General features: G+C 40.5%; 1 protein-coding gene across 2 annotated transcripts in view; it reads right to left on the bottom strand.

Moving 5' to 3' along the window:
* The window catches only part of LOC149814111 (uncharacterized), a 29385-nt gene that overhangs the window by 6895 nt on the left and 8214 nt on the right, over positions 1-14276 (bottom strand). The window contains exons 5-6 of one of the 2 annotated variants that reach the window (XM_089989288.1): positions 12020-12114; positions 11421-11700 (exon numbers count right to left, since the gene is read on the bottom strand). In XM_089989288.1, coding sequence (XP_089845414.1) covers positions 11565-11700; positions 12020-12114 — 231 coding nt within the window. In that variant the 3' untranslated portion in view covers positions 11421-11564. Of the gene's footprint in view, positions 1-11420; positions 11701-12019; positions 12115-14276 lie in introns of those variants that run through there. The other variant, XM_089989289.1, reaches the window with a different exon arrangement.

The raw sequence follows: 14276 nt of genomic DNA on the forward strand, positions 1-14276 counted from the left end.
TTGCGACATGCTCGGGGGTGCAGGCGGCTTGCTCGGGGATGCCTGCGATTTATCCATCCTTTTCTCCTCGGCGTAGATCGGGGATGCAGGTCGCGTGCTCTGGGGTGCCTTCGATTTATTCTCCTTTTTCTGTTCGACGAAGGTATTTTTTTCTCTTCTTTCGCTCTTTTTGATGTGCGAGGAGTTGTTATGGCCAGAGGTGAGGCAAGCAGGCTCTCCCCAATTCAATTATCGAGATCTCGCCTCTCCTTGTCTTGGTGGTCGTGCTGGCCACTCGGTTTTCAAGTCGTACGGAGATCGGTGGATAGCGTGGGTCCCTTTAGCGACATGGCGAGGTCTTCTTGGGTGAGCAGGGATTCTCTTTGTCCGCTGTCGTCATCTTGCTCTCCTTCGGGGGCGTTGGGGTTCGGGCTACTGCGGCTCCTTGGCGGTGTTTGTGTCTCTGTGTCGGCAGGGGGCGTTTTGCAGCCTCGGGTGCGAGTCTGCTAGCATCATCATCATCATCATCTGTAGTATCTTCCTTTCTGGGCTCGTTGTTCGAAGCGGGGCGGGTTTTCAGGTGGAATGGCGGGTGTGACGAGGCATCTTGGCCTCGGTCAGGAAGATGTTGGCTGTCGTGGCTTCCCGGGTAGTCTGAGTCTTGGGCTATGTTGCGGAACCTTTTGGTGGATCCTTTCTTCGAGCTTGATGGGGATCGGGGACTGTCAGGTGTCGCCTTGGCGTCTAAGGATTCTCTCTGCCACTCGGCAGCTGCAACATCCTCTATTTCATTTGCTTCGACCTATGGGGCATCTGAGTTTGGGCCTTTCTCGCGTAAGATGTCTCATCTCTCGGAGGACTCTCTCCTTGCTCGGGCCCACAGGTCGCCTATTATCGGAGTCCCGATCCGACAATGTTTCTTCTTCAAGCTGGTTGATGGCCTTTCAGTCTTGGTTTCGTCTATATCAACAAAGTGCATCGTCTGTCCGATTCGCCTGGTCTCCATCAGTTTGCTCGGCGGCTCAAGCTTGCGCTTTCCCAAGCCCAGCTCCTCAACGTCGATTCTGTTATGCGTGAGTCCTTGGCCGCGATCGCAGATCGTTTACCGACCTTGGTTGCGGATGCTGGGCGTATCTCGTTCATCAACACCCCATATCCTTCGGTCGAGGGGTTATCTCCTCCTGGGTGGGGTGGTCTCCCTATTAGGAGACGTCGTCGACCTTCGCTATCTCCATCCGGCGAGTCTGGGGTCTCTCCTAGGCGGTCTGTGAGGATCCGCACTCCTCGGGTATTTCCGGACTTTCAGTTATGAAGATCTTGTGTTAGAATATTCGGGGACTGAATTGCCCCACCAAACGTCTTTTCCTGGCGAGTTGGATCCGTCAAGAAAAGCCTGATCTTATTGCTCTTTGTGAAATGAAGATGGCAGATATCTCGAGCTCCGTCGTCTCCAAAATCTGGCGTGGTGCAGATTCCTTCTTCAAGCCTGCGACTCAATATGCGGGAGGCATCCTCATCCTCGGGAAGCATTCTCTAGCCTTACAACAGGTGGACGAAGGTACGTTTTCCATATCCATCACTCTTCCCTTACCTTCTCAGACTATTCCAGCTGTGGTCACTATGATGTATGGTCCCCACCGTCAAAGCCGTCGGGAGGAGTTTTTGTTGGACTTAAATAGGGTAATTTCTTCATTTGGGGACCAGCATATTATCATGGGAGATTTCAACTGCCTTATGTCTCCTATCAATTCTAGCTTTCCGGTTAATTTCTCGGCTTCAATGAGGGGCTTCCAAAACTTTATTCAGATGAACCGGTTGTACCACGTTCCCCATGTTGGTGAAGCTTTCTCATGGTCCAATCGACGATCTACACCGTGCTTCCGTCTGCTAGACAGGGTGCTCGTTTCGTCAGAGCTGCTGAGTTCTATTAATGACATCTCTTGTTGTCTTCTGCCACCATCTGTCTCAGACCATAGTCAGATTGTTATCCGATGGGGTCAAGGCTTCACCGGCGATAGATCCTTTAGATTTGAGCAATGATGGCTTAAGAAGGCGAGCTTCGAGTCGTTAGTCCATCAATCTTGGAGTAGACCTTGCTTTGCAGTCCGGGCGGCTACAAGATGCATGGTTAAGTTTTTTCGTCTATCCCGCGATATCAAATCTTGGCTTATCTCCAATAGAATAAGTAAATTCCAAAATCTGGGGGATTGGGAGCGAGAGCTGACTTCTATCAATCAGTCTCTCTTGGATATGTCCTATATGAATGCATCAGATATTGAATGTCTCAATGCTAGATCGGCCGAGCTGACTCTTCTAGTACAATCGTGGCGTCTAAAGGATGAAATTCGTTGGAAGCAGCGGTCAAGGGTGAATTGGCTTAAAGCGGGTGACGGGAATACAAGGTTCTTTCATTCTTTAGCATCTCACAGACATCGAAGACATGCGATTCACACTCTGTATATCAATGGTGTCTCCTTTTCGGGCGACCAGGTAATCAATGTTGTCTCCAACTATTTTTCTAACCTGTATTCCTGCAACCAAGCTGTAGGTGGCAATATGGGTTCAACTTTATTTTTGTCCATGGATCGAGCGTTAGCCAACTCGATTCAGGGGTTGTTCACCGAAGAAGAAATCGTCTTAGCGGTGCGGGAGTCGTCTGGGTGGAAAGCTCCAGGATTTGATGGGTATCCTGTGGATTTCTTTTGCATATTCTGGCAATGCGTTAAGAGTGACATTCTTAGTGTCTTCGCCGAGTTTCATCGAAATGGCCGATTGCTGGTTCATTCTCACCTAGCAATTGTGTCGCTTATTCCTAAGGAGGAAGCCGCATCGGATATCTCGCGGTTTAGACCTATATCAGTGTTAGGGAGTTTATATCGCATTATCGCCAAGGTCTTAGCTAACAGGATGCGGTCAATTGCTCCTAGGATTTTCTCAGAGGCTCAGTTCGCCTTCATTCCTAACAGAAGACTTCAACATTCCTTCATTTTGGCCACAAAAGTGTTGCACTCTCTCAAGATCAGCGGGGGGGGGGGGGGGGGCTTTTTCACTCTGAAGCTTGACTTTCATAAAGCCTACGACTCGGTTCATTGGCCGTTCCTTTTCAACATGTTGGCAAACTTGGGCTTCGGTAGGCGTTTCTCTAGCTGGGTGCATGAGCTGGTAACCAATGCCCAATCACAGTTTCAGATCAATGGGGTCAAGGGAAAACAGTTCAAACTTGGTCGTGGTCTTCGACAAGGATGTCCTCTGTCTCCGTTACTCTTTAACGTCGTCTCTGAAGGCCTGGTGGTCTTGGTTAAGAGGGCAGTGGAGGGTGATCTAATTGAATCTCTCGGTATTCAAGAGTGTCGTAGTCAGATCCTGACATACGCTGATGACATAATTATCTTCGGAAGGGCCTCCATCCAACAAATGTTAAGATTCAAGCTTGTCCTTCTTTTTTTCCAATCGATGTCAGGTCTATCCTTGAACTACGAGAAGTGTTGTCTTTCCATGGTCAACGCCCCTGCTTCAATGTTGGACTTGGGTCAGCGAATATTCAGATGCTCGGTTTCGGATAACTCTTTCTCTTATCTGGGTCTGCCGCTTCAGATCAGTCGTGTATCAACGGCAGCCTGGAGCACCACTATCCAAAGGGTTCAGAAAAAAATTTTGGGCTGGCAAGCGTCCTACCTTTCTATCGCGGGTAGACTAACTCTCATCAAGCACGTTCTTTCTGCTATGCCAGAATTTTTTATGTCTATGTTCCTGATGCCCATGGGGGTTAGTAAGAAGATAGCTCAGGTAGTGACGCACTTCTTGTGGTCTGGGCGTGGTCCCAAAAACAAGCGTCACCTAATAGGGTGGGACACTCTTCGACTACCCCAAAATAGGGGGGGTTTGGGAATCAAGGACCCCCGGCTGAGGAGTATGATTCTTGTCGTGAAGCAGAGCTGGCTTGCACACCAACCTGGGTCTCTGTGTGCAAGTGTGCTTCTAGCTAAATACGGTGGTGTGGAGTCATTGGTGGGGGTCACAAGCGTGCGTCAGCGATCTATGTCAAAGCTTCGGCGATCATGGATCCAAGCATGGTCTGCAGTTCTGTCTCATAATGGCAATGTTGAATCGCAGTCTCAGTTCTTTGGTCGTAACCTTGCTCCGAACGAATCTTTCTGCTCTAAAGAAGGCTACCTCGCTCTCCTTCCGTCGGGGGTGGACCGGTTTCCGATGAACCTGATCTGGGGCAAGGGTCCCACTCCGAGATCATGTTTCCTGGCTTGGCTAATCTTACACGATCGGGTGCAGACTGACAACTTCCTCAAATCCATCGGATTTCATCTGCCGAGTAAATGTGTGTTGTGTGAGGCGGCTGAAGAATCTGCCTTTCACCTTTTTTGGGAATGCTCTGTTTTTCAAAACATCTTTAAGGTGACTTGGAATAAGCCGGGGGTCAGCGTGCGCCAGGAATCGTTCGCCAATGATTTGTTGTGGGGTCCTCAACCAGTTCGTCATTGCAACAAATGGCGTATTATTTGGCGAACTTGGCTTCTCTCGTCATGGTGGGCCGTATGGATGACTCTCAACAACGCTATTTTTCGGCATATTCCGACAGTGTTCAACAAAATGGTGAACCTTATTTTGGCGGACGTATACGTCATTCTCCGCATCAACATCCCTGATCTGCAACACCATCTGCCTCCAGGGACCATTCTTGATCCTGGGTGATGCTAGTCGCCTAACTGTATTTGCTTCTTGTTTCTTTCTTCCTTTTCTCCTCGCATCCCTACTTTTCTTTTTTTTCCTTTTTTGGGGTTCCTTGGCATGTCTTGGGCCCGTGTTTGGTTTCCCGGTAGGTTCAATGTTTGTTGAACCTGTTTTCGTATCGTAATGTTGATGGTTATAGTTTGGCTCTCTCTCTCTCTCTCTCTCTCCTTTTGGTCTTCACCTTCTTTTGATTTAGTGTTATATTGTCACGAAGGAGACAAAGCAGGTTATCAGCTTCTCATCTTTTTGGTGTGTGTGTGCAGTGACATTTACATGTGATATAAGATATGTGGACAGTTTATTAAAAATTGCAGCAATAGTTTTGCATTCTTTTGCATGTTTTTAAGCATCACCATCATGATCATCCGCAATCAATTTAAGCATCTGGGTGAAAGTCTATGGATGCACAGAACAAATGTCTTTTATTTCTGCTCTGGATAACATAGGCCTTGTATGGATTTGAGCATCTTTTATTTGTCTTTAATGGTTATATAGCTTAAAGATCTGATGAAATTTGTTTGGTGCAGGCCAGAGCTCATCTGATGCAAAGGCCCCTAACCCCCCAAAAAAGAAAGTGCCTTCTCATGAATTGCATGAATTCAGCTTGAATGCTCTCGTCTGCTACAGGGGATTTCTGCGATGAAAGTTTTATTGGTGAAGGTGGTTTTGGAAATGTCTACAAGGGATGGATCAAGGCCAAAACTATTCCACCAACAAAACCATGAAGTCGTTCACAGCAAGGAAAGGCAAGACCAACTGGCATGGTTGTTGCAGTCAAAAGGCTCAAGGGGGACAGTTATCAAGGTCACAATGAGTGGAAGGTAACCTTTATCACCCTCTTTCTTCTACCCCTATCAACATATTTCTTCCTTGCTTCATGATTTTAACTATTTCTGTATTGTTTGGTCTAATGGATGCTGTTGTTTGCTTCTGTTTTTCTGAATGGCGACAGAAGGAGATTGTCTATCTAAGCAAGCTTCGCCATCCGAATATCGTGAACCTTATAGGTATAGCATAAAGGATGACCAAAGGCTCCTAGTTTATGAATTCAGCGATACGGAAAGCGGGAAGCGATACGGGAAGCGAGGCACTTTCAAAAATTTAGGAAGCGGGGAAGCGTGGGACTACAATTAGAAGAAAATTTCAAACTGTCTCGGAAGCAACCTAGGAAGCGAACCAGAAGCGACCTAGGAAGCGAGGGGGAAGCGAAAAAATAGAAAAAATGGGAAAGTGAGGGGGAAGCGTGGGGGAAACGTGAGGGAAGTGCGCTTCCCATAAAAGGGAAGCACGCTTCCCAAAAAAAGGGACGCTTCCCCTCACGCTTCGAAAGCGCGATGTTTCGCGCTTTCAAAGCGCGCTTCCCCTTTTACCTAGGCGCTTCCGGTAACTCTGGTCTGGATCCTGAGATCTAGACCCTATACTGAATGACAGTATCTTTTCAATAATCTCTAAAGGGATAAGAAACTTCTATACCAAGAAAATACTTTAAAAACTCAAATCAGTTATTTCAAAATGTGTTTTGAGAATTATTTTAATGTTTTCAACTCCCTTTTTGTCACCTCCTATAATGATCATATCGTCCACATAAAGAAGAAGAATAAGAAGAATACTTGTATCAAAAATCTTAACAAACAAAGTTGTGTAAGTTACTCAAGATTGAAACTCAACATCAAGTATAACTTGACTAAACCTATTATACCAAGCCTTTGAAACTTATTTAAGGCCATACATAGCCTTATCTAAACGAAAAGTCTTTCCTTTAGGAATAATTGTACCAGGTGGTGCCTCCATACAGACTTCTTCAATCAATTTACTATCGAGAAACACATTCTTAACATTCATTTAATATATAGGTCATTTCTTTACAGAGACAAGGGCTACTATGGTTATAATTGTGGTCATCCTAGCAACATGTGCAAAGGTTTTCTCATAATCTATTTCATACTCCTGGGAGTATCCCTTGGCAACTAACCTAGGTTTTTACCTTTCAAGGGTTACATCACTCTTGATTTTTATCTTATAGACCCATCAACATCCTATGGGTTTCTTTCCTAGGTGAATATCTTGGACAGTCTAAGTGTTTGTCTTTTCTAAAGCATCTAATTCTACATTCATGGATTCTACCCATTCAAAATGTTTCTTTGCTTCAGTATAGTTTGAGGGTTCTATGTAGGAATGTATCAATGCAATGGAAGCTTGATAACGAGGTGAAAAGGACTCATAAGACACAAAATTTTTAGGGGTTTTTTATACTCTCGATGACCTTTTAGTTTGTATTTCTACACGCCTTTCATTAGTATATTTTTTAAGGGCACATGAATGTTTAGAACTACTACGCCTGGAATATTGAATATAGTCCTGATTTTGAGATTGTTCTTCACTTATCTCATTGTCATGAGATTCTTCTTCGCTCATCATATCATTTTTGATATCCTGATCTTCATCACAATCACCAATCTTTGGAATTAGATCCAACAGGAAAGAATACTTAGTTATGTCCTTAGGATTTTCAAATTCAAAAAAAATTCTAAGAAAGACACATTTCTTGAAACATATAGTTTTTAATTTTTAAAATCAAAGAATCTATAACCTTTTTGGTTATTTGCATATCTCAAAAAGGCACAAGGAATAGCACAAGGAAAAAGTTTATCATTTTAGTCAGTGAATACAAAACATTTGCATCCAAAAACCCTCAGTCGAGGATAATTAGGAGTATGAAAAGTTTTTCAACTGGTGATATATCTTTCAAGATAACATATGGCATTTTGTTAATAAGACAAACTGCGGTCAAAGTTGTTTCGGCCCAAAATTATTTAGGTACTTGATTTGAGATAAGCAAAGCTCGTGTGGTTTTTATGATGTGCCTATGTTTTCTTTTGGCCAAGCCATTTTATTGTGGAGTATAGGAACAAGATTTTTGATGTATAATATCATTTGATTCTAGGTAATCTTTAAAATCTTTTGATAAAAATTCTCTCCTTGAATCAGTGTGAAAGATAGAGATATCCTTTTGAAATTGATTTTTGACCAATTTATGGAATATTTGAAAATATAAAAAAAACTTTAGATTTAGTTTGAGAAAGTAAATTCATGTGTGTCTTGTAAAGTCATCAACAAATATCGCATAATATACAAACCTACCCTTAGATACAATAGGTGTTGGGCCTCAAACATCTGAATGTATTAACTCAAGCGGTCGTGTAGAGACAAAAGTTCTTTCTTATAATGAAAATCTTTTTATCTTCTCAAGAATACAATCTTCATATGTAAATTTTTCAAGATTAAATTTTTTTCCAAATTTGGAAAGTGTAAGACTTTGGATACATTAGAATGGTCAAGTCTTCCCTATGTCCTTCCACAATCAGCTTCTCTAACTGGCGATCGTGCACTCGACAACCAATAGAAGAGAAGGAAACATTATACCCATGGTTATATAGTTGAGAGCCAGACAAAAGATTTAGGTTTAACTTTAGAATATATCTAATTTTTGGAATAAAAAACCCTTTTGAAATATTTTTGAAATTTTCTATTTCCTTTATTTCAAAGGATGTCCCATCAACAGTAAAAACATTTGACCTGCTTGAGTTATGACATTCGGATAACATATCACTATTTGGTGTCATATGAAATGAGGCACTTGAGTCCAGAAGCCAAAGAGCCTTACTGGGGTCAAAGATGCCAACAAAAGAGACTGTAACTCCAGTTGATGAAGCTCCTTTGAGAAGAGGTTGGAGAGCTTCTACAAGTTGAGTCAAGGACATGCTCCTAATGTTTGATTCTTGTGTAGCTTTGAGCTCACTTGACTCTTATGCAACCAATGCTACTTTCCGTTCATATGACCTCTTTAATTTAGGACAATATGTCTTGACATGTCTCAGTTCATGACAATAATAACAAATAATTTTTTCTTCTCAAACTCATTCTTGTTTTCCATAGTTATCATTATTTGGTCTCCTATAATATGGTGGTTTGTAGGCATGGATATATTTTTTTGGTGTAGACACGACTAGGACCGAATCATCATTTTCTTTAGATATCTTCTTTTTTTGTTTATTTTCCTCCATACTTGGCTCTTCAATAGTATCTTCAATAGAGGAAACTTTTCCTTTATGAAGAAGAACTGATTTGGTAGACTCAAACTTCGAACTTAGACCATTGATAAATTGATAGAAATGTTTTGCATCAATTTGTCTTTGACGGAGTTCTATGCTTCGGGACAATGCCATTGTGGATCAAGAAGAGCCAACTCATTCCAAAGATCGGACAACTCACTAAAGCATTCTCTAATATTTTTTCCTCCTTGAGTCATAATGCATAAGTTGAAAATATAAGCAATATCTTTAAGAGAATGCATTCTCATGAGAGTCTCATGCTTTATTTGCATGTTCAAATTTAGTTAGACTCAAGCACTTCTCGATATCAACACTACTAATGAGCCAAAACATAATCTTGGCATGCCCCATTCTTCATTCTTTTCATTTTTTCTCATATGTGGCCATAGCCATGGTTTTTTCCACCTCCGTAAGAGGTGTCTCCTTTTCTCCTTCTATCTTAATAAGGATTAGCTTGGGTTCCAAATCCGACTCATTCGCTAATCCTCACAACCCTTTCCCACATATGAAATGCTTTATTATTGAAGTCCATGTTACAAAGTCTGTGTCATTGAGTTTGATGAATTTTAGGATGACATTATCATTGTCATCCATGTTTACAAGGGCTAAGAGAAAGAATAAAAGATAGAGAGGAGATAATAAAAAAGTATCACAAGCACTCCACCAGCAAGAGTCCTCCAATTAAGAATACGAACACATGAGCGCTCCACCACCAAGAGAGCACCTCTAATGAAGAGCATGAACATACGAGCGCTTCACCATCAAGAGGACACAACAATCTCACAAGCACTTGAATAAATTTTGCAAAAGTGACTTCATCTCTTCAAAATCTTGAGTGGCAAGCTTCCCAAAGCACCCAAAAATCAGCTTGACCTCCAAGCTCTAATATCATGAAAAGAAACAAGATTCTCCAAAATATATTCACCAAGAGAACAAGGTGGACACTCAAAGAGTTCCGTCAAAGTACCAAAAGAACACTCACAAACCACAAAAAGGGATCACAAACAAACACCCACTAAAGGGGCAAACACAAGAAATAAAAAATAATATTTTATTGATTAAGACCATGCAAAAAGCATACATTGAAGAGGGGCTTTGCCCCATATTTATACACAATGAGAAGGAGATTCATAGAGAGTCGTTGGGAGCCCAACAACTCCCTATGTTGACTAGTTCAAAACTAAAAAGCAAAAACTTAAAAAATCTGAAAAATCTAATCCTAGTTACAACCTATATATAGTGTGTGTGTACATTCATTTTTAACAATGAGCGGAGCCACAAGTGAATTGCCTCATCACCCAGCCATAATACCTCTCGTAACACATACTGGTAACAGTAATGGGCAACCTCCACAGATAGTATTATCCTCGAATGTGAGAGCCCTGTTCAAGTAATTCTTGATTTACAACCTCCACTAATGCTAGAGCATTGTCAGCCATTCTTTCCAACCATTAAAATTTAAGAAACCACAGCCAGATGACTTGCCTCCTTTCCCTAGATGCTATCTGAAGGCCCAAGAGTGAGCTCTCAACTATTCAGTTCAAGCGCAAAGTCAGTGAATAGCACTTGGTGATGGAAATGATTTGAGTAAGGCTTTTAGTTATTCAAAATTTCCTCCTTGACAGAGGGGCTGAAATCAAACTTACCATTTGTTCACCTCAAGCCCTACAGATATGATAAGAACAGCTTTTTTAATAAGGTATACATTTTGAATCTAGCAGCTGCCATATCTAGGCAGGTTTTTCAAGAGCTTAAAAAACTAATGACCAGAATAATCTGAATTTTTTCTATAAAAATTTTTGAGGTTTTACATTAAATCAATGCAATTCAAAGCATGCTTTTTACTAAAGGAACATTTTTAACATATCTGTAAGGTCACATGTATGATTTCCACTTCATTTTTACAATCAAGGGAAATATCAAATGGAATCCCCTATGCAACCACACAATTGTTAAAATGTATCTCCTAAAAACCATTATTGTAAATATAAATATATATATTTATATACATAGAGATATATTTACATATAATATATTATATGTACATATACCTCTATATATATATAAATATATATATTTATATATATTTACCTGAAAGGGTATTTTTGTCATTTCCTGTTTTGCGCATATTCCCTTTTGAAATATGTTGTAACTTTCTTTTTTATTTTTTGTAATTCTTTTTTCTTTTTATTTTTTGACATTTTTTAATGTGCATTGGGGGTCCCCCAATAGAGTCGTTGGGGGCTCCCAACGACTCCTTTGGGAGCCCCCCCTTTGCACTCTCTTGCATTTGTATAAATAGGGGTGTTCCCCCCTTGTATTTCTTAAGCTTGAGAGTCTCAAGCATTTGTTCTTTTATGAAATACATGAATTATTGCATGTTTGCTATTTTTACGCTTTTTGCGTACTTTGTTCAAGTGTTGTGAGAGTGCCTTCGTGCACACCCTTTCTAAGGTATTTGTGCTCGTATGCGTATTGTCTTGTCATAGACAATTTTACAACAATCACAACCAACCTAGAGACCTGCGCACACACATGCATGAACTTGCACAAGATTTAAAGAAAAAAAGCACTAATGCAGCTGCAAATTAAATTTATAAGTCCTGAGAACTGTTCATTGCCACCTGCAGAATTAAGAAAGTTTCTTTTTAGGTCTTATCGGATCAAATCCATACACGTCCTTCATTTTGTATTCCATTGCATGATGCTAACTTCTATCTCTGCTTTTCAAAAATGAAACTTTGGTTTTTTGTCTTTTGAAGATAGCCTTCTTCCACTTACATGTTCTTTAGCAGCATGTTTTGGATAGGTGGGGTGTGAAGCCAGTGCGATAAGAGCTGGATTTCCAACTGTAGAGAATGCCCTGATTGAGACAAGTATCTGTTTAGTGTGGTGTTCCATGTTCCACAGTATACGGTGAAGGGCAACAGCTCTTTAAACAGGGGTCATGACACCAAGCAGCATAATTTCAGTTCTTATAAACTTGGGAGTCAACCCCATGTATCTTCCATTAAAAAAAAAAACTATGTATCCAAATGCATGACGTCACAGAGAAATTTTAAGTTGCAAAACTGCAATTGAATATGTTTATAGCTGGATGACACATGTAAATACATACATTCCACTGATGATAATGATAAGATGGCGAAAAATGCAACAGAGAATGCTCAAAAGAGAATCACTTGATCTGTTCATTGCCAGCAAGCTGTTGCTTCTCCTCCTCTACTTGTGCTAGCAACTCCTCGAGTTCAGCTTCTGTTAGTCCCTCCAGACGCTTCTGAAAAACAAGTTATATCATGTTGATCATCGATAATTTTAAATGAAAGAGTATGATGCAGTAGGCAAACAACAAGACCAAAGACATGTTCACACAAAAAAGGATTAACTAGTCAATTTTTTATAAAACAAGTTGAAGCAATATGCCCACTCATCCATAGTCATAACCTCCTTTCCGTGAATAAAAAAATAGTACTCTGGTGATTGGGTCTCTATCACACACACAGAGACTTCTCTTATTGTCAACTGTTAAGATATATATATATATATATAAACCTATGTAAACCGAAATACCCATCAAGGGTATTTCGGTCTTTTCACTGAATAGGCATCAGCCCATTAGGGGCTAATATTTTTTTTTCTCTTTTCTCTTTTATTTTTTGTCTTTTTATTTTTTTCTTTTTTATCCTTTTATGATAGGGACAACTTCATATAGCTGTTGGTGCAGGCCCAACAGCCATATGGTGCTGCCCCCTCTCCTTATGTCTTATAAATAGGTTTTTTTAGGCCTTATATTCTCAACTCTTTTGTGAGTGTCTTTTTATTTGACCCTTGTGTGGGTGGTAATTCTACTTGATTGAAAGTGTGTTCTTGCATGTGTATTGGGTTGAATCAATTTCATTACATGGTATCAAAGCTTTGGTGCTCCAAAAGCAACCTTTCAAGAAGGAGATCGTGATAACATCAAGAGGAGGATCGTGAGCTTGGCGAGTACAACAAATCGTGGATTGTTGCATCGGGAAGCGCACCATTTCTCAAGCAATTTTGTATTACATTCATTTTCTCTTCCTCTTCTTCTCTTTATCTCCTTTTCTTCTCATTGTAAAAGAATGGAGAATGAAAGGGAAGTAATAGTCTTCATTCACGTACGCTTAAATGATACAAGCTATGTGATGTGGGCACTCATAGTAAAACACAAAATATGAGAAAATGGACTATAGGGTTTGGTGGACGGTTCCGAAAAGAAACCTTCTTACTAAAATTGAGAATGGGAAGGAAGTTGCCCTTCAAGGAGAGGAAATGGCTAAAGTCGTTTCCGATTATGAAAAAAGATGGAAAAAATGGAGGATGGGACATTCCAAGATAATTGGATGACTCGTCAATAGTTCAGACATCCACAAGTGTTCTAGTTTGGCGAAATTTGATTTTGCTAGTGATGCCTATAAATATCTGAAAGACATGTATAGTCTTAAAGATATTACTCACATATGTAATGTTCAAAACAAGGTAAGAACCATGACTCAAGGAGAGATGAGCATTAGACAATGTACTCTCTCTTGTTTGGAATGAATTGGCTCTTCTTGAGCCAAGATGGCATTGCCCACAAGATGTCGAACTCCGTGAAAACAAAATTAAAACGGATCATTTCTACTAGTTTATTAATGGGCTTAGACCCGAATTTGAAAGAACCAAGTTGACTCTCCTTCATAGAGGAGGCATAGCATCTATAATGGAAACTTTTGAAGGATTGACTATGAAGAAAAATAGATTGAAGAAGCCTTATGCTTCAAAAGATGAAGAATCCGTACTTGCCATGTTAAAGCTCGGTAATCATACTAGAAGCTACAAACCTCTTCATTTTGTAAAAAATGAGAATGGACCCAACAACTATGAGAGGAATGAAAAGATGGGTGATCATGAATAAAAAAAGGTGAAAAGATAATTTGTTATCATTGTTACGAATCGAGACATATCAAGCCTTTTTGTCTCAAAAGAAAGAAGGATGATCATAAAGAAAGAGTTGCTTCGGTTGAAATGAGTGATATAGACGACTCCAAGTGCATTGAGTCGCTCTATTTGGCTCAACTAATGAAGGCGCTACAACCCATGCTTAAAGCTCAAGCTCCCTCTTTTTCGGGAGCGGCCATATCTACAAGTGGTGACCATGGTAAGATCTCTTGGATCCTTGACTCTAGTGCTTCTTTTCATATGACACCAAATGAATCCATATTATCTGAATGTAAGTTTAACCAAAATGACTCTTATGTTTTAACTGCCGATGGAACATTCTTGAAAATCAAAAGTTTTGAGATTTTTCAAAAACATCAAGTCTTTCACATACCAAATATTAGAGTAGTACCAAAATTAAATTTAAATCTTTTATCGATTTCTCAAATTACGGACCATGGTTGCAAAGTACTATTTTCATCTAATGATTGTCTA

Source organism: Nuphar pumila, chromosome 15 (assembly GCF_984573655.1).
Source record: "Nuphar pumila chromosome 15, dmNupPumi1.hap1.1, whole genome shotgun sequence".
Taxonomy (NCBI): Eukaryota; Viridiplantae; Streptophyta; class Magnoliopsida; order Nymphaeales; family Nymphaeaceae; genus Nuphar; species Nuphar pumila.